Source organism: Triplophysa rosa, linkage group LG7, assembly GCF_024868665.1.
Source record: "Triplophysa rosa linkage group LG7, Trosa_1v2, whole genome shotgun sequence".
NCBI classification, from domain to species: Eukaryota; Metazoa; Chordata; class Actinopteri; order Cypriniformes; family Nemacheilidae; genus Triplophysa; species Triplophysa rosa.
Window position 1 is genome coordinate 6518405 of NC_079896.1, and position 20706 is coordinate 6539110.

The 20706-nt window shown below is 35.4% G+C and overlaps 3 protein-coding genes across 4 annotated transcripts in view; all 3 read left to right on the plus strand.

Annotated features, from left to right (window-relative positions):
• The window catches only part of si:ch73-361p23.3 (tumor necrosis factor receptor superfamily member 10C), a 7760-nt gene extending 3610 nt beyond the window's left edge, over positions 1–4150 (plus strand). The window contains exons 4-7 of the mRNA XM_057338301.1: positions 1272–1344; positions 1936–2174; positions 2270–2377; positions 2466–4150. Coding sequence (XP_057194284.1) covers positions 1272–1344; positions 1936–2174; positions 2270–2377; positions 2466–2527 — 482 coding nt within the window. The 3' untranslated portion in view covers positions 2528–4150. The remainder of the gene's footprint in view (positions 1–1271; positions 1345–1935; positions 2175–2269; positions 2378–2465) is intronic.
• A 4250-nt stretch (positions 4151–8400) lies between these two features.
• On the plus strand, positions 8401–12266 carry tnfrsf18 (tumor necrosis factor receptor superfamily, member 18). 2 transcript variants are annotated; one of them, XM_057338174.1, is made up of 6 exons: positions 8401–8707; positions 9029–9208; positions 9454–9541; positions 9621–9685; positions 10749–10898; positions 11349–12266. In XM_057338174.1, the coding sequence occupies exons 1-6, from the start codon at positions 8578–8580 to the stop codon at positions 11489–11491; spliced, it is 756 nt and encodes a 251-aa protein (XP_057194157.1). In that variant the 5' UTR covers positions 8401–8577; the 3' UTR covers positions 11492–12266. The 2 variants fall into 2 exon arrangements, with proteins under 2 accessions (XP_057194157.1, XP_057194156.1); XM_057338173.1 differs by having other exon boundaries at positions 8403–8707; positions 10746–10898; positions 11349–12265.
• A 169-nt stretch (positions 12267–12435) lies between these two features.
• On the plus strand, positions 12436–18986 carry arl8ba (ADP-ribosylation factor-like 8Ba). The gene is made up of 7 exons (XM_057338933.1): positions 12436–12650; positions 16666–16746; positions 16857–16930; positions 17018–17111; positions 17200–17267; positions 17892–17962; positions 18072–18986. Exons 1-7 carry the CDS (start codon positions 12528–12530, stop codon positions 18119–18121), a joined length of 561 nt encoding a protein of 186 aa, XP_057194916.1. The 5' UTR covers positions 12436–12527; the 3' UTR covers positions 18122–18986.
• Positions 18987–20706: the final 1720 nt, after the last annotated feature.

Here is a 20706-nt window from a genome sequence, read left to right on the forward strand (position 1 = left end):
CTGAACACCACTGCGACGGTGAATAACGTCACTTCCCGATACAAAGCCCACCCCCGCCATTGATTGACAGGTTTCTGTACAAGTCAGAGGAAACGCAAATGCAAAGGAATTTGCGATTTCATTTGAGTTTTGGCAGGCTTATACGCGACGCCAGAGGAAGTGAAATAGCATATGGGGAATTGCTATTGCGATTTAAATCTGGCAGGGTCGTAACTCGTAAGACACAGGTAATTCATTTGCAAATAGACTTTGCTTTTCCTTTTGAAATTTGGCAGACATTGTACGTTCGCGTAAATGCAAATGCAAACGGTTTGCAATTGCGTTTGAATTATGTCACAATTTTGACACGACAAATAGAAAAAGCATTTGCAAATGCAGTTTGCAATTCCTTTTTAATATAGTCCGCAGTATCATTCCATAGTATGGAGTTATAGGAGATAGGTGCCATGCAAAATGTAATGTGTAATTGCATTAGTCATTACAAATGTAGTGGAGTAAAGAATACATATACTTGTTCAAAAATGTAGTCAAGTAGAGAGTAAAAGTTGCTAATATCTTTAATACTCAGTACAACTACAAAGTAGCCAAAAAGATACTTAAGTACAGTAACTAATTACATTTACTTTACACCACTGTTGCCTTTCCTGCATACATGTCCGATTCGCAATTGTATTCGCGTTCCGTGCATACGCGCTCGATTCACGCTTCTGATCCGTCCGTCTCTATGGCCCATGCATCCGTTTCGGCACAAAAAGTACATCGGCCCACCGGGAAAATGCCCGGTATGCCCGATGGCCAATCCAGCCCTTATCGCGAGAGAGTCGAGAGCTGACTGCTCCATACGCTTTTGACTCACTCTCCCGGTAATGTGATGTCATCCGCCTGTCGGTTCTTGCGATACTATGACAAATACGATGAATTAAGTGTAGATGTCACTTTCTGAGTTAAAAGTCTGAGATAAAACTTTAAAAGGACCTTTTCGGGACCTTTCTTATGGGTTAATTAATTAATTGATTGATTGATTGATTGATTGATTGATTGATTGATTGATACATTTTTATATCAAACAAAGTAAATATATGTAGGCTAAAACAAAATGTAAATGCAAATGCAAATGCAGTAACTTAAAAGAAAAGAAAACAAACAAACAAAAAACATCAACAGAATCTGCCTTTTACACTTTAAATATACTTTGCCTTTATACTTTGAGTAAAATCAAACAAGTATAATGAATCTTATGAAACTCATCCTGTCGCTGATTTTTCTTTTAGGAAAATTATGCATCAAATGTATACATGGATTTTTCTCAAACAAACAAAACTCGGACTGTCAAAAATGGAAAGAGTAAGTTGTGTGAATGGCAAGAATGTTTATGATTATATGTTTACATATGACAGCCCTCATTTTAAAGCCTGTAATATATTGTACAAGTTTGGACACAGTTGATCTTATTGATGTTTTGCTTGATCTTATGATCTTGTGATTTAAAAGGATAGGAGTTAAAAAATGCTGAATAAAAATGCATATACAGTATGCACATAAAATGATTTGATTGTAATTTCTTACTGAATGTCCAAAGGGTTCAACTACAAAATGAAATACTCACCTTCATGCCATCTCAGATGTACTGTACAGTATAGCTTTCATCAGCGGAACAATAAAAAAACATCCATCATTTTATCTACATATACAGTAGGTCTGAAAATGTTGATGCTCCAAAAAGCACATAGCCTAAATCTGTATAAATAGTGACAGATAAATTTATGAAAACATACCATATATCTGGGATGTAATTAGGGGGCGAGTAAATAATGAGAGAATCACCATTTTGAATGAACTTTTCTTATCAGTCTTATAACTATTTTCACTTTAGAAAAGATTTTCACCCTCTGTGATTGAAATGTGAATATAATTTCATGCATTTTTCCTTCCTAGATGTAAGAGTGGTATTAGGATTCCAGGAAACAACACCTCTGATGCTGTCTGTAATCCAGTTATAGCCACCTCGACTCCAAAGACCATAACCACCTCTTATATTGCGACAGACGTTCACAAAGTCATATCCACCTCGACTCCAAAGACCATAACCACCTCTTACATTGCGACAGACGTTCACACAGTCATATCCACCTTGACTCCAAAGCCCCAAAACAAAGACCGTTTCTACATCTTGTGTACTTTCCCCGTACCGCCTTTTTTATTAAATGCTTGTATTTGCTTCTTATTAGAAAAAGACTAATCTGTATTTCATTTGCATAATTCATTTTAGGGCTTGTCTTGGTATGCGGTGTTATTCTTCTGCTGATGGGGCTCTTGTATCATAAGTGTATAACCACCTACTGCATTCTTAACAACACAAAGCTTGTCTCTCGAAAAGGTGGAGTATATTCTTAAGGTACAAAATGTAGATATTTGTGATTCCTGGCGTGTCCCTGCTTTACATCCCTCTTACTTTTTCTCTCTAGAAAGCGCATGCAAAAAGCCTGTTGAAGAATCTGGGGAGAAGTGTCTCTCTCTGCTTGTCTAACACAGTCTTTTAAAGCCTCATCTTGTTTCTTTTTGTGAAAAACTTGTAGTTGTAAGCAATGGTTGTTTTGTAGGAAACCTTTTAATTTTCAGAGTTACTTTCCAATTACTGTTGTTTTTTCAGCTTTTCTGCAGGTTGTGTGTGTTTTTTTTACTTATTTTTACTATGTACAATTTATGACAGCTGTAGCTTTAGCTTATAATAAGACTGTTTTAAGATCATTTGATTTCAGATGGCTCAAGAGACCAATTCAATGCATACATTATTTTTTTGTTCTTTACCTGAGAATTCACTGCTGAACAGTGAATTTAAATTTCATCATATCGCTTGAACTGCCACTTCAGTCGACACCTCATTGTAGGTAGATGGATGGCTGGAATGACGCCATGGTTACCATGGCATCACATTTGTTAACCGCAGACATATCCTGTTGACTCATGCATTCCTGAGAGGAAATATGATGAATTATCTGAATTTCCCATATTGAGGTGGGCTAAGGACAACTTCTGAGAATCTTTACTGTTGTTTTTTTATGTAGCCTCATTATGAAGGTTTGGTTTTGTTTCTATGAAATGAAAATAAATGTGAACTGTAATTGTGACATTTTGGATGGGGAGAGGGCATTCAGGATGATTTATTTTCGTATTTATTTTTTTAATAATATTTCATTTTAATCATCTTTAAAACGCTATTGGGTCAGCTTTAGTATACATTTAATATGCTAAGGTATTTTCATTGTCTTGATTTCTGTATTTAAATTGTACATTCAAATACAGAGCAGGTGTTGTCCCCTCCTACATTTATGTTTCTTCCAACATTTAACTGCGTCCCCTCCCTCTGTGTCTTGAACCATAGTTCAAGGGAGGCGATAGATTTCGGTTCAAAGACTTCTTCAAAATTTCCATCCACCCGACTCACGTTCCAGCCTTCAAAGCATCATTTTGTACGTTTTGTATCGTGTATGAAACCACAACAGCTCAAAATGGAACAACTGTAGGTGGTTTACACCAGGAATCTCAATTTAATTCTTAAAAACTTTGTGGTGCTTTTTGTCATTTTAAATTTTGAGATTGGTTTAAGTTTGTTTGAGCACTGATGCTTTTTACCAGTTACAGTCATCGTCAAAGTCTTGTAATGTTGAAAATCAACACATGAGGAGCCTTATTTTTTTACATAAATATAATATATATTTTTTGGTATTTTTTCATATAGCATGCACTCAGTATTACTTTTATGACACAGAAACTAACTTCTATGTGATGTAGATGTAGTAACAAACTCAAGTTCTGTTTAACAAAACCATACCTGAATTGCTATTGGTTTGTTTCAGTCATAGCTTATGAACGATGACGCCTCATTTGGCGTCAGAGTGTGGTGACCCCTACACATGTGAAACTTTTTAATAAAAGGATTTCAAATTTAAAGTAGGCTGATAACCACAAAGGTGGCCAATTCAACGCCTCCCACCCAAACCACGAAGGGGTGAAACACTTTTCAGGGTGTGATGATATTAAAGGCTAAAGGCATTTGATGTTTGATTCAAGAACAATGTTTATAATACCTTTTTGATACATTATCTTGGTTTTCTTTGCCTTTTGTTTATAAGACACCCCCTACAGGGCCTCACAGCTGCAAAACAAGTTTTCGAGATAAAAACCGTACTGCTTCCTGGTGTCACCCAGGCATCAGCACTTTGTGTTTATCTTAATCTAAAAATCTATTTTTTTCCATTTTAACTGCTCTGCCATGTCTGCAAAAAACACTGCATGCGATCGCGTTGCACTCGTGGTCTGACAGCTCAGTAATCATCTACTGCGAATTTTTAGCGAATGAACCACATCCCTTGTGTTCGTCAGTGAACCTGATTGCTACGAAGCTAGTTTCCCATGCAGTCTTTTTGTTTAATTCCTGTAGCTAAGAGTAGACCCTTAAATGTTTAAATAATTTAATGTTGAAGAATGTGTACTATCATGTCAAAACTGAATTTGCAAACACGTCATTAATTACATATAGTGGCCTAAAGTGATGTCTTTGCTTTGAATTCAAATATATTGTTAAAGATGCATTAAAAACGTTGTATGCATGTTGCGTATAGATGTACTTATAGTAACTGAAGAGGCTTATTGCGCACAATCTTATTGATTCAAGACCAAGGAGAATATAAAATATACTCTAACATATTACCACAACAGATGATCAACAAAATTAATAACTGATCAAATTGTAGTGTCTTAGTCTTTGTCCATTTTGTACAATACACTTCATATTTTAATGGTTTTAATTGACACACAAACCCTCACCCTGCTGAATTAGCCTAAAAAAACCATCAGAGGATTTTAATGGATTGTTTAATTGGAATTATTGGTTTTAATGGAAACTGTAATGGTGACCCTGGGTTCTACTGGTAATGTGTTGGGTTCTATTCATTGGAAAAAAAAACTTTAGTGACTGGTAGTAACTTGTACATTTTTCAATTGGCTCAACTGAATTTGTATTAATTTATCACTCGGGGCAACAATCTTTTCAATAGGCATTTGTGAAATTCACAAAACCTTAACTAAGCCAGTTGAAAAAATAGATGCAACATGTCAATAGAAAATTCTTAGTTGGATAATGCTGATTTGTTTAAGTGTGGGTGGGATGTTATAGATGGAAACCAACAGAAAACCAAAACCATTAAATCCTACAAAAACATACTGTACATTTGGTAAATACTGGATGCTTCATAATGAAAACCATTAGAATTTTTGTTGTTGTTGTTTTTCAGCAGGGCATAATGATGTAAAACAGCAAACATGTCAACACAAATATAACATACTAAATATTTTTTCAGTATGTGCATGATACACCTTAGAACATTCTGTATTGCAGTAAATTATAAGTGACACGTGGTGGCTCAGCACTTTAACAACACACAATTGAGAATCAACCACAAGTTTTACGTGACGTTAACCTCATCCTGAGCATGTGACATTTCGTTTAGATCACGTCAGTTAGCTGCACTTCTGCTGGGTGTGCCTTTGCGCAAGCAGAGGGAGTCTCTGAACAAAACCAAACAGACACGCGCAAGTGATATTTGCAAGACGTCTACTAGAGACCACACAGACCACCTCTTCTCTGTGACATCATCGCCTGTGTTATGAGAATCTAGAGAAGAGTTGAAAGAAAATCTCGGTTAAATATCAAGTAATGTAAAGGACACTTAAGCCATCTGTTTGTGATGTTATAGAAAGAATAAGATATAATAAAATAATATAATTGCTTTCTAATCTTTACCTTATTCGTACATTGCTGCTGACTAACTTTCTATTTAAGAATGTTTTTTATTTGTAAGTATAGTAAATACCTTATACATTATAGTTATAACATTGCCTGATAAACACTCTTTCAGGTTTTACAATAATGATTGGCTGAATGTACTGCACATCATCCCTTATAAAAGGTGGTTTTAAACCAACCTATCCAAGGTGTTCAGCTTTGGATGAATTTGCTATCACATGAAAGTTATTATAGAAATGTACTTTTATGTGCATGAAAAAAAAAATGCTGTATTCTCAAACTACAATAGTGTTCATGACTTAGTAAAACAGGAAAGGGGTTTGAATTCGGACTCTTTCGGTGTAGTGACGTAAGAAATGAGAACTAAAGCGTATTGGTGGTTGTGGGTGTAGTATGTGTCTTTAAATGAAAGGTCATAGCTAACATGCAAATTTTGCAAAGATTTCTGTCTGTTAACTGTCAGTTCTTCGTTGATGCATTTACTGTCAGTTCAGCTCTGACGTTTTACCAACAACAGACTTCTTAGAAAGTGGATTGCTTTTTATTGTAAGCAAAGATAATATATAAAGAATAATAATTCATAACATTGACACGTAATAGAATATATAGCAATAAACAGTGCTTTGTAGACAAAAATATAATTGTGAAGCTTATTTTATTAGAAAACTAAAATTTTATGTAATAAGATGTACTGTAAAACTTTGCTGTAGTTTTGCAGCATGTTTGCCAGTAACTTACTGTAGATTTAACTACTACTTGATACTACTTTCCTATTAGCACTGTTTTCAATTTGAGTTAAATTTTACTTTAATCAAAATAAAAAAAACTTCAAAATGAGCTAGAAGAGGTCTTATTACTGGTATTAGCACAGCAACACTGCAAAAAATGACATTCTTCCTAAGCATATTTGTCTTGTTTTCTTGTAAAACTATTTAAAACTTTATGATTATGATACATTTACATAAAAAGAAATGTGACCTAAGATTCAGTCTTGTTTTTTGAAAGAAAATATAAGCTAAAATACAAAATACAGCAAAGTTTTACAGTGTGGTTATAAAATGGATTATGGACTAAATAATGAGAAAAAGGCAGCCAATACGACCCCAGCATTTACTGTATGGGAACTACTTCAATACTGTTTAAAAAGCATCTCAGGGTGAGAATCGAAGAAACTGGCTAACAAAATTCAAAGTAAATGGTACCGTAGCTACTTTGAAGACACTAGAATGAAAGTTTACGTTTACGATTATTGTTTTGATGAATTTTTCTGTTATTTTTTTCTGATTTTCCACATGTAATGTAAAAAAAACTGTTATTTTATGGAATTTTACTGTTTTTAACAGATTTTTTAAAAATACGGTCAAAAGTCATAAAATTACACGAAAATTTAAATTTACAAGACACCCGGATAAAACGGGTAATTTTACAAGAAAAATATCTTATTTAACGGTTTTCCGTTTTTTTCCCGTCGGTTTGGGATTATAATGGTGTAATATAACTATACAACAGTTTTGGGATAACAAGCTTCAAAGTTTTTGCATTCCATTTGACTTGTAGATAAAACCATTTTGTTTCCTAAAAAGTTCCCTAATGTACATTTCAACGTAAAGAAATGACATCACCCGATGTAAATAAGTTGACAAGTGTTAGATAGATCCTTAAAATTCCAAGGTGACAAACCTTTCCCAGCATCTCAGGCCTATAGTTCAATCAGAGCAACATACCTCCCGGCGTCTTCGGAGCACAAATAAAGATATTTAGGTGATATCCGAGAGAATTCCAGGCCTCCTCATAGACATAATGGTTATAGTTGTTGTCAAGGTCCAGAAAAGTATTAAAGACATCGTCAAATTGGTCCATCCGCTCATAGTGGCTGAATTAATTTTTTTTTGAAGCGACGAGAATGCTTTATGTGCGAAAACCGCCCCCAAAATAATGACTTTAATCAATATATTCTCCCCTGTCTTGTCAGTCTATATGGTGCATGTTCACGACAGCACTTCGACGCATGCGCATTCGGTGGGGGCAAACGCCGGCGTTCTTACTGACAACCAATGGGAGTCAATGGGGGTTGAGATCTGTTTGTTAAAAGCATTCTTCCAAATATCTCTCTCTGTGGTTATCAGAACAAAGAAATGTATACACATTTGGAACAACTCGAAGGTGAGTAAATGATGACAGAATTTTCATTTTTGGCTGAAGTATCCCTTTAAGTGGGCATTTCTATAGGTGTTTGTTCTCATATTAGACATCAGTGTCAGTGATGGAATATATTCTGTAAAATACCAGTCAGAGATGATGATGAAGATATAGTGGTTTGGAGCGACCACTAACAACAAGTGGCACTCTGAAGCTTTGTGTCACTCATGTCTCTCAAATAAATCGCTTGCTAAAATCTCCATGAAGACATGATATAAACAACTGGATCAATAACAAAATACACTTTAAATTGTGTCATTTTTAAGATCTGCATCATTGACTGATCAATACACCATGTGTTTTACTTCCTTCTTTCCCATAAAAAAAACCACACAGCTATATCACATGCTTTTCAAAGTCAACCAAAGCAGAAACGTCCACTGAGGTAAAGGCATTTTGTTCGTGTGTTCGTCATTTTATTTGGTCACACTGGCTTTGGTCTTCAGCCTCTTGTGTGTTTACACCTCTGCTTTGTGGGGTGAACTGAAACCAACGTCACTGGTTGGAAACGATAAAGAGTGAGAACAGAAAGCAGATATTCAGAACGATAGCTAGTCTACCAACCTGATGAAATGGACACTTTTAAGCTCTGGTTTACATTGCTCTGTGTTTATAATGTCTGGATTTTAACTCTGGCTGGTGACTGTGACTGGGCGGTCCAATTCAAAAATGGTGGGAATTGTTGTCAAGCCTGCCCTTCAGGTAAGACCCCTATGATAGTCAAAAGACTATGAACACTTATACTATATGCACAGTTTCGGTGTGATTTCATTGTCTTTTGAAATAAATGTTGTGTTTTGCAACTTTAATTCTTAGATGTCTATAAACTTTTTTGAGATGTTAATAAAAATAAATACAGATGGCATAGTTGTTGACATACAGTATAGTAACAATAGTGGGCTGTGAAATAAATGTGGACATCATAGTCATATAGTATTTTCTCTTAATTTAGTGATAATTGTGATAATTTAGTCTTGTTCTGTCTAAATGACTTCAATTTACATAAACTGTCGTATTTTACAGGGGAGTATCCCACAAAAAAATGTTCAGAGAACAATGGTAAGAGTGTGTGTGGGAAATGTCCAGCAGCTTCGGACGATTTAAGATGCTTCTGTACTGACAAGCCTTTATGCAGTGACGATAAATGCTCTGGGTGTGTGCCCAGACCAACATGTCCACCTGGCTTTCGACTGATCAGAGATGGTAAGCTTACCTTTTCAATTAATAACCCTGACTGTATCACAGCACTCACATTAAATAGTATGCATGAGCTCACTCACTCCTTGGGTCTTTCCTGCCCATCAGGGAACTTTTTTGTGGTTGTAATATAGAGAGACCCCTGTGAGATATAGGACCACATTAAAGATGTGTAAACTGTCAGATAATTTGATAAACATACTTTTGTAAAATCGTTCACCTTTTTGTTTTTCTTTTCGGGGTTTTGTCAGGGAACTTTGATTACTCTTACAATTGTAAGCCGTGTGCTGACGGGACATACAAGGATGATGAGGACGGAACCTGTAAATCCTTTGCAAAGTAAAACATTGCTATATTTTTATTTTAAGTTCTGCCTTAAGATGTTTTTGTCACGTGATAACTGAATTTCTGAAATCAGGTGCGATGGCTTTAAAATGATCTTCGCTGGAAACAGAACCCACAATGCAAGATGTGCTGGTTATGGTCTGTATCATCATCATCATGCCACATGCAAAGACATCATTAGAGGAACTTTAAACTGTATTATCTAAATTTGATATGTGTCTGTCCATTGGTGCATTATAAAATAAAGTAAAATCCACATATTTACAGGAATGAACATTATATACAAGTACGTAATATTAACAGTAAACGTATAAATAACAAAATATTAAAGGCGTAGTTCACCCAAATTATGAAAATGGTGTCATCATTTACTCACTTTCAGATTGTTCCAAACCTGTATACATGTCTTTGTTCTGCTAAACACAAAGGAAGATATTTGGAAGAATGTCAGTAACCAAACAGATTTCATCTCCCATTGACTCCCATAGTATTTATTGTCCCTACTATGGCAGTAAATAGGGGATGAGATCTGTTTGGTTCCTGACATTCTTCCAAAAATCTTCCTTTGTGTTCAGCAGAACAAAGACATTTAGACAGGTTTGGAACGGCCTGAGGGTGAGTAAATTATCACAAAATTTTCATTTTTGGGTGAACTATCCCTTTTGTAGTGTGGAAAAATGGCTTTGAATAGATTTCAACACAAACAGTATAACAAGTTAAAAGAGTTATGGATAAAGTTGCCAGGTTGTAAATTGCTAGTAAACACAGATTATAAACATTGAAACGTTAAGTACTATTTTGTGTATAAATTGTCAGATTAATGGCAAGTAAATAGAATGGAAAACAGCAGTAAAACTTTAAGTACCAGTATTTGTATACAGCTTCAAGGTATCGGCAGCAGATGTGCAGTTGGATGCAGTTATAACATATTACACTTATAATGACAGGTATTTATTATGATGCACTGATCCTAAATTTCTACACCGATACCGATAGCCTATTATTCAGAGTGATTTCTGAAGATGAAATTAACATTTCTTAACTTTCTGAATGTTATTCATTCTTATAATCTGGTGATTCACGGGGTATATATCGGCCCTGATCATAGTCTGGTTTTAAACTATCTTTTTATAATTTCCCAAACGTTTCAAAATATTCTTCATGTTTAATTTTTTTGCTATTTGTATTTTTCCTTCAGAAGACACAAATGCAAAAGAAGCAAGTAAAGCACCCCATATTGACAATTATTACTACATTATGATGGCCTGTTTAACATTCACTGTCTTTATCTGCCTGCTGCTTGTCATGTACACTGCTTCTCTACATTTCAAATGCAGAAAGCATAGAACATGTAAGTAACGTTTTCATGTAGTTTTCTGAGAGATCTCTTTACTTACTAATCTTTGAAGACAGTTAAAAGGAAAAATATTCTACTATATTCTATATTTCTATATAGTGGGCTGTATAGTGAGCTTATCATATAATAATGCAATAATACTGTGATATATTTCAAAATATTCCAAAATACTGAATGAATGATTATCATACTATTACTGTACAATCTTGGTGACCAAAAACCTGGTTGGTAATTAAATTGAATTCATATTAATATTTTAATTATTTATATTAATATTTTTAATAAAGGTTAATATACGTTTGTTTTAAATGTAACAACATGTTTTACTTAGACACTGTAAAAGAAATTATTTCAAGTTCAATTCGTCTTTAGGTTTACTTTTTAGCGGAGAACTGAAGTTGTAAGAAATTACCCTCTATGCTAATGTAATTGATTTTTTTACAGTATTTCAACCATACACACACAAGGTGGCTTTGCCCTCAGATGCATGTAATTGCAAACTATCAAAGGAGGAAATGGGTGATGATGAAAGTGACTCCAAGACAACTTCGGAACTCTCTTTAAAGTGTGAACCCTTAATACCTTGAAAGATCTTTTTGAAAAACAGACAATAAACTGGCCTTTTCTTCAGCTTTGGATATAACATCTATGACAATCAGCTTATCTTGATGCAGTATGATCTACTATGAAACAAATAATGAAGACTTGCTGATCATGTGGATGGTCCCTTTGACCTTGGACAGAGTACCTGTGATTAAGAACTTCCTCTCTGAGTCAGATGTTTACCATTGATTTATTTTGTCAAACCACTTAAATACCACTCAGGTGTTAAAAAACAGTGAACAGCAGACAGTAATTGAAAGATGCAACTATGTATTTTACTAAGTTTTTTAAACATCAGTTAACAGTTAAAATTGAAACAGTTTATCAAATTATTCTGTCATTTTGTTTGTTGTAGACTTTCTGGAACAAAAGTCTGTAGACTGTACAGTAAATTGTACCTAACTTAAACTTATTTTCATGCAATACAATGAATGGGGAATGAAGTGAATATGACTTTAGAAGCAACAGTGTTGTAGGAGAACCACATTTAAGTGATGACTTGCACTTATAAATCTTATGTAAATCTTGTTTAAAGTTTCAAAACATTGCTTAACTTATTCTATTTTTTGCATATTCTGTTATTTGCTGTAATCTGTGAAAATAAAATATACAAAAATAGAGACTTTACTATATTAATGTTAATAGATGTTTACGGCAGTTAATCGGATTTTATTATACAATATTTTTGATAAATATTGTAAAAATGTGTGCTAATTTGATTAAATCCTGTTTGTTGTCAAATGATACGGTATTCTACTGTATTTCATCTTCTTGTATATTAAATAAAAGCACTAGAACCCGACCCCAGTATGAAAACACCTGACCGAGGCCCGCGTTTTCCCTGTGAGGTCCTGCGCAAAAGTGGTGCAGCTTTAACCCGTGTAAACATAAAAGACTACGCAAACGTACCAGTCATATGACAGCGGTCAGTTCCTCCCAAACACTACGCTACATATCAGTGGTGGTGACAAAAACGTTGCAAACAAAACCATCATAGACCTATAAATCCAGCATCTGAAAATGTTGGCCATGATTAACCGTCTCCTGGACTGGTTTAAGGCTCTCTTCTGGAAGGAAGAGATGGAGTTAACCCTCGTCGGGCTGCAGTATTCGGGGAAAACGACGTTTGTTAACGTGATCGCGGTGAGTGTTTGCGTTTAGCTGGACTGTTAGCATGAGCTAGCCCAGGCGACTGACTGTCAGTTTAGTACACCAAGCGATGATAGCCGTTGATTTACTGATAGTAAAAATGTATGAACATTTATTAATAGTATAACGTTACACGTTAACAGAACAGTCAGGGAATTTCAAAGCTAACATGCTAACTTTCGCTCCCAGAGGACCCTGACTATTTTGATAGTTCTTAGTCGATTGTGTTTGTTGACATTGATTACTAATTTACTGAATTCAAACTGTAAACGCAGAGTAAACATCTCTTTCCTTTTAAGTTAACGTTACTTGTTATGTCACTCTCAGCTCTGTTTACTCTTGAACTCATTGATCCAAAGACAGCGCAGTTCAATTGGTACAAGCAGCTTGCAATAACACGAATGTTTTGATGGATAAGTATGGATTTATTAGTTGTGTTATGAAAAAAAACAATTTTATGGTAATGGAAATAAGGGGTTTACAGTATATAGAAAGAATTGCAGTGACACACTCCTCTACCAGATCCTTGTACATTGATGAGTTGTATTTGCTGATAGGAAACTTGATGCTTGGTCTGCGTAGCACATGATTCAACACGTCAGGCTTGTTTATCTGCTGTATTACACCAACTTACATCAGCACCGCCCTCAACATCAGTCTAGTGACTCACTTTTGAAGTCCTTGGGGATAGTTCACTAAAAAATGGAAATCCGTTATAATTATATTTACATATACATTTACATTTGTATGATGTATGTACAAATGTATGAATGTATAATTAACTCACTGTCATATTGTACAAAACCTTTGTGTTTACAGTGCTGTTTTCCATAAGTGAAACTAGATTGGAAATAATCTCAGAAAAGCTACTTATATAAGTAGTTAATATTACCTGTGGAGTCAAGTCTCAATACCCCTACTTTGGGTTTTGAAGGACATGAGCGAGTGATGACATATATTTTTTAAGGAACTAACTATTGCTTTAAATTTAGCGCAAGACAAATATGCGAAGGCAAGACAAATATGCGAAGTTACACTTGAATGCAAGTAATAGATTCAAAATAACACAATTTTTCTTACAGGTTTGCATTATATTCAGTTGCCTTGTTGATATGCCATATGGCTTGTACTTTATATCTGGCTGGTCCACCTCTGACAAATAAATAGGCTATAATTTTGGTCGTTGGATTAAGAGTGTAAGATTTGTTTCACAAAATCATGCAGCGGAACTATTCATAGGGCGGTATGTTCTTTAATGGTGAGAAAACGACTATGTTTTAAACCATTTTGTCTTTGATGTGGGCACAGAAATGTCACTTATGTCTTATCTCGGCAGTGTAGCTCTGAGTTTGAAAAGTGCATTCAAGACATTTTCGGTCATACAGAAGCGTTTTAATGTGAATAAGTGTGAGTAAGCATCAATCATATGTATGAATAGTATTTACCATGGGTAATGTAGGAAAGACTTTGTTTGTTGTATTTTCCTTTTTATTGTAAATGTTAACTTTAATTTACAATCACCTTGGTAGATTTTTATTTCCCATAGCTATACTGTATCTCAGTGAAGTTGCAAACAACAGTTAACATATATAACAATGATATATAAACTATTATCTGTCTGACTGTCACTTTATTTGTTAATGCACAATGTGCGTGTCTGTGTGTTTAGATGGTTGGGAGTTTCTGGTATTAGTCACAAGACTTGCACTTGTTAAATGTGGTTCTTCCTGGTCAAGTGACGTTCCTAATCATGTGATTGTTGCATTAGCACAAGATAAGTCAGTGTGGTGGTCACAGTAGTTCAGTTAGATACCCAAGGTTGAAATGTATCTTTAAGTAAATTAGACTAAGACAGCTTACTGGATTCCATTTGTGCTAAAAAGGCTTATGTTGGCATAAGCTAGAGAGGCCTTATGCTTGAAGTGTTAAGTGTTTAAGCATTTCCCTACCATGTTGCCCATATATGTTGTTCATTTTCACTCAAACTGTCAGATGAGATCAAGTGTGGATTTTTTTTTCTTTCCCTGAAAAGTTCTTCTGAAATGTCTGGTTTTTGAGGCAGAGTTTTTTGACGTCTGCATACTTGGCATACTTGTGAATTGTGATTATGCTAAAGGGAAGTTGGAATCCCTGGAACCCTTCACATGCGGTACTGCATGTGTCATGTGACCAAATAAGTAGATTTGGTCATATCTCCCCCAGAGCTTTATATTAAAAGGTCACATTAAACCATAAGCGTCATTTTGTAACTGGAATTTCTGAGACATTTGTGTTTGTACTGTTTGGCCAGACTGTAACATAGGTAGCCACAGACGGAATCTATACAGTAGGTGAAGTTCACACAGTAGTGCTTTTACACCTGTTTTGTAAAACAGGTCAAGAATTCAAAGCATATGGGAGTATAGAGGTGCTGCGTTTTCTGACCAGATGGTGAAAGGCTGGTTTTTGTTTGTTGTTGTATCACATTTTATGGTTCTGAGCTGCCTGGAGAATACTTTTTAGTGTCTTTAAACGTCCAGTTTGTGATTTTTTTTTTTTTGGAGGATCTATTGACAGAAATGCAATATAATATGCATTACTATGTCTTTAGAGGTGTATAAAGACCTTACATAATAAAGGGTTATGTTTTTATTACCGTAGAATGAGATATTTCTATCTACATACACCGCGTGTCCTCTTGCATGGAATTCGCCATGCCCTAAACGGAAAAAATGCTCTACCGAGTGCATTTTGTAAATACGTTATCTCCTTCGACAAAGAAGTGAAAACGTAGCGACATCTTACTCCTGTGTCAGCTACCATAGTGCTTTGAAAGGGAGGGGGGGTGAGGTGGAGTAGTGAGCCGTTGGTTGCAGTTCGCAACCTCACCACTAGATGCCGCTAAATTTCATACACTGGACCGTTAAGTCACTTCACCATTGTCACTATCAACTTACTAAGTACAGGCTTTAACAGACTTGTCCTGCAGTGATCATTGGTAAACTCTCACATTAATATTTTATTAGTATCAAGGGCGGAATTGGGTAAGGTTGAACTTCTGAACTTCATCATCTGATATGCATTGGTTGATGATTTTTATCAATGTTAACTAACTTTAGTAATTGGTGTTCTGCAGTAAATGTCAAGTACTGAGTAAAGCATTTTACAGTTCAGAGAATGTGGTTTACTAATATCAGGAGGGGAAAGAGAGTTTGGGGGGAGGGAGTTTTCCTATAAAGGCAAACCTCATCTCTGGGTCATTGGTGGTGAGGTGGGAGATGTGGGTTTATTAAAGTTATAAGATATACAATATACATAAGTTCACTGTAAGCACAAATAATAATTAAATAATTGAATCGTTACATTTCTTGCACTTTCCTACATGTGGGCAGAGTTAAGGTTTGTTGCCATGATGGTGTTCGTTGTTTTCCATGTGATACTGGCACACTCTTTATTAGATCCAAAATCTCTGTTAGACACTGAGGATGAGTTGGTGATGGAAATGTACAGAGGAAATCTTATGACCTCAATTTTAGAACTTCAGTAGTTCCGTACAGTAGATGGCAGTATTCCACATTCAGTCTGTCGTAAGATTCCTTTGTCTGGCTTTTGAAGTCTGTTTAAGAACTTTCTTTTTAAGTGTTTCTTATGGGAAGCTCTTAACGGCCACTGATACAGGCCTACACGTACAGCAAAAGGAAAAAAACAGGGTGTCAAAACCAACAGGAAAACAAAAACAAAGTACATATGTGTGTGAATAAATTTTTTTTTTAAAGGAATAGTTCATCCAGAAATAAAAAATCTACCATCACTGATTTTCCCTAATGTTGATCGAACAAAAAATGGGGTAACAAAAAAATGTAATTGTTCCTAGAATAAAAGTGAATAAGGATTTTGAAAAAACTTGCAAATTCATATACATTCTGATCAGTGGATCAACAGACTAGATCACCTGATTTATTAAAAAAAATCTTGAATCTTGAAATGCTCTTTAATATCAAGTTTTATCATTTATTTCTTTTTCCCCTAGTCGGGCATGTTCAGTGAAGACATGATACCTACTGTCGGGTTCAACATGAGGAAGGTCACAAAAGGCAACGTCACCATCAAGGTCCAGTGCTTTTAAACATTTAATATTAAATCTCATGCAGTGGTAAGATTTAGCAAATTTTATTTATTCGTAAACCAATGACATGCTGATCTGAGTATGCTTTTGTGCAGATCTGGGATATAGGGGGTCAGCCTAGGTTCAGGAGCATGTGGGAGAGATACTGTCGTGGAGTGAACGCAATAGTGTAAGTATATCTCTGTCCCATCATCTATTAGGGAAGAGTCTGTTACAAAATGACACAATTGAAAAAATGATTTTTTTCCTTTCAAAGTTACATGGTGGACGCAGCTGACCGGGAGAAAGTTGAAGCCTCCAGAAACGAGTTGCACAATCTTCTAGACAAGCCACAGTTACAAGGAATCCCTGTAAGCCACATTTTTTTGTTCTGCACACCATTGCACAAACATCTTGTTACCTTTACTATGTCTGCAATGGCTATATTTTTCATTTCAGGTGTTGGTGCTTGGAAATAAGAGAGATCTACCCAATGCATTGGATGAGAAACAGCTCATTGAAAAAATGTAAGTAGCTTCATCCTGTGTGTGCATGCATGCGTGCGTGCTAGTTACACAAACTTCTCTCCACATCACTCTGCCAAATCATCTGATGCTGCTTATAAGATTACTCCTTCATAACTTAATGTAATTAACATTAGGAGAACACATTTCTTGCTCTCTTTATCTTTTTAATTTATTTGTATCTAGTTGCGTTTCAATATTTTGCCAGCATTTTTTTTGCCAGCATTTCACTATTTATGATTGTGTCACACCAGCTGTGGCCCGTTTGTACTTTCTTTTGTAGTTTCGTTATAGTGAACTCCCCACCCCCTTCACCATTCCTGGGTCAAAGATATTGTCACGTTGTCTACGAATTGTGAGAAGTAGATGAGTCAGAGTTTAGATTAGAGTTTAGTCATCTGGTTCTGATGGGTGAAGAAAAGGTTATGTGGTTTGGGGGTCTTTTGTTGTTATAAGAATGACTGCCACCTATTGGTCATTCCTAAAACGTTGCTTTGAGTTGGACTGTAAAATGTTTCCATTGAGCTTCTGTTGCTAGGTTAGCTTGTGTTTACATTTTTGTTTTGTTTAAATGAAACCTTATACATTGTTAATATTTATTGTTAATCAGCATTTGTGTTTCTATAGGAACTTGGCTGCTATTCAAGACAGGGAGATTTGCTGCTACTCTATTTCCTGCAAAGAAAAAGATAACATTGGTAAGTAAGACTCTTTGGGGAGTCTGAAATCCATGTATTCCAGCATAAAACAAATGTTTTATCTGCTGTATTTTTAGTCGGTCTTACTTATGGTACCGTTTGTCCTCAGACATTACACTTCAGTGGCTAATCCAGCACTCAAAATCAAGAAGAAGCTGAAAGAATCTTTAACGGGCCCAGGTCTGTCCGCTGCCATCTTACTTACGTACCACATCCTGCTCACTTCGTGAAACTGTACAGTTCACCATCCTGCTCCCCTCACGCCACCCTGCCTGGCTGACCCCATAATCCTTTACAAGCTCCTCCTCCCAACTTCATTGGTCATCTCAACGATACATCAGTCGCTAAAAGACGCTAGCCTGCAAAACGAGTTCCTCCTCTTACAGCGTGCTGTCAGATGACCGCTTTGGATTCTAGCTCCAGCTGCCTCCACAGGACCCATTTGAGATTTATGAACAAATGTATTTAAAAAACAAACCTGGGAAGAATCCAAACTTTAATAAACCAAACCTTTCTTCTTCAGTCTGTCGGGTTTTGCTCACGTGTGCATATATTATTATTTGGACTGACATTCTGTCTTTTCCCCCACAAAATGCCTCCTGACAAATCTGTTATACTTAGACATGAGGAGCTGTACGGTACATAATGAGCTCAGCAGAAATGTATAAATTATGATCCAGTAAGATTTTTACAAGCGTTGAGTGCAAGTATATTTGAGAGGATGATTGTATTGCTGGTAAAGATGTAGTTTTCATTTAGCTCAGTGATGTCCTGTTCTTGAGCTGCGAGAGAGTAGGTGAAGTTAAAGTGCCTTGTGCAGTGTATCTGTCCCTCAAGCTAACAGTATACCGGGTGTGCCTGCCTGGATCTAGATTGAATAAAGACAGCTTTAAACTGCAAGAACTGAAGGCATGCTTTTTAAGGTTGATTATTGTTGTCATTATCAAAAAATGTTGGAACCCCCACTATTATCAATGCACTTTTGTAAATACAATGAACCAATAAATAGATTGTTGACATGTAAGAGGAATCTTGCATTGTTGTGGCTGATTTGATAAGTTTTATTGTCCAAAATTGTGGTCTGTAAAGGTGAGATGAAAGCATTTATGTGGACGCATTCTGTATATAATCTTAATCTTGAGTTTTCAAATCATACAAGTTATGGAATATAAAAATTGTAGCATACAGTAATGCTTTTTTTTCAAAGTATTACATTTTAAACATTTGCAAACTAATAAAACTAGATTATTTCAGATTTTTCCATTGAAAGACACTAACCTAAATACGTTTTTTATGTATACATAAAAATACGTCACCCAAAAATGAAAATTCTGTCTTAATGAAAGTGACCTATTTGTAGGGTTGGGAATCGAAAATTAATTCCAATTTGGAATCGGAATCGAAAGGCTAGGAATCGGATCGGAATCGAAAGGAATAGGAATCGCATACTTGAGATTAAAATTTGAATTCCTCTTATCAATTCCTGTGTGCATATTTTCAGAAAAGTACATGCGTTGCATGATCTGCTGATATCTCAATAAAAGCCCTTATGAAAATTATCGATATTTTTTACTATAGTAAGCATAGTTTAGCTGTAGAATTTGTATTAAAGCACAGGAATCACAAATTAACCATAGTTGCATTATAGTAACTGCAGTTTAACCATGATGTAGTTCAACTATGATAATACAAATTGTAATAAATCAGAAAAGGTGTGTTTTTATGTGTAAATATACACAAAACAGTGCTCATAAATATATATATATATTTTGCAAACAAGTCAATAAGCAGGCTAAATGACCATACAGGTTGATATCTAAATGTTTTACTTCAACTGTGGAATCGAAACTGGGAATCGATAAGAATCGAAATCGATAAGCAGAATCAGAATTGGAATCGGAATCGATAAAACTGAAACGATTCCCAACCCTACCTATTTGTCAGTTATGGTGACCCATAACCGAAATGTGACCTCTGCGTTTAACCCATCCAGTGAGTAGTGAAAACACACACCCCAAACACAGCAAAGGGGCAAGGGCATGTCAGTCTACCTGCTGGCCTTGAGAATCAAACCAGTGACCTTCTGGTTACAAGTCTGACTCTCTAACCACTAGGCCACAACTGCCCCTTAGTAATGTATTCCCCTTTAAGTTGTTCCAAATCTGTATACATTTCTTTGTTCTGATGAACACCGAGAAATGTATTTGGAAGAATGCTTTGTAACCAAACAGTTCTTGGCCACCATTAACTACCATAGTAGGATTTATTTTTTAATTTCTTTGTTCAATTAAACACAAAAGAAGATATTTCGAAGAAGGTAGGAAACCAAACAGTTCTGGGGAAAATTTGACTACCCTTTTATTGTATCCTACTGTGGTAGTCAATGGTGGCCAAGAACTGTTTGGTTACAAGCATTCTTCCAAATATCTTTCTCTCTGTTTATCAGAACAAAGAAATTCATACAGATTTGGAACAACTCGAGGGTGAGTAAATTAAGACAAAATTTTCATTTTTTGCTGAGATGTCCGTTTAAATGTATCTAAAGAGTTAGTGATTTATTGATTAATGAATTAGAAGGTAATTGGCACACTGACTTATTGCTCGAAAGTCGATATTACAGGCTGTTATAATGCAGGTCAATATTGTATTTGCCAATATTGCCAATATAATAGCAAATTGTAAAATATATATATTTTTAAATTTATAATTGTTCCTTATGGACGCTATACACGCAAATTCATAAG

Bases quoted from the DNA above. Each gene is read 5' to 3' on its own strand.
- tnfrsf18 (XM_057338173.1), top strand. From the start codon at position 8,578: ATGGACACTTTTAAGCTCTGGTTTACATTGCTCTGTGTTTATAATGTC. The intron at 8,708-9,028 runs GTAAGACCCCTA...CGTATTTTACAG, and splicing joins TTGTCAAGCCTGCCCTTCAG to GGGAGTATCCCACAAAAAAA. The intron at 9,209-9,453 runs GTAAGCTTACCT...GGGTTTTGTCAG, and splicing joins CTTTCGACTGATCAGAGATG to GGAACTTTGATTACTCTTAC.
- arl8ba (XM_057338933.1), top strand. From the start codon at position 12,528: ATGTTGGCCATGATTAACCGTCTCCTGGACTGGTTTAAGGCTCTCTTC. The intron at 17,268-17,891 runs GTAAGTAGCTTC...GTGTTTCTATAG, and splicing joins AAACAGCTCATTGAAAAAAT to GAACTTGGCTGCTATTCAAG. The intron at 17,963-18,071 runs GTAAGTAAGACT...GTTTGTCCTCAG, and splicing joins CAAAGAAAAAGATAACATTG to ACATTACACTTCAGTGGCTA.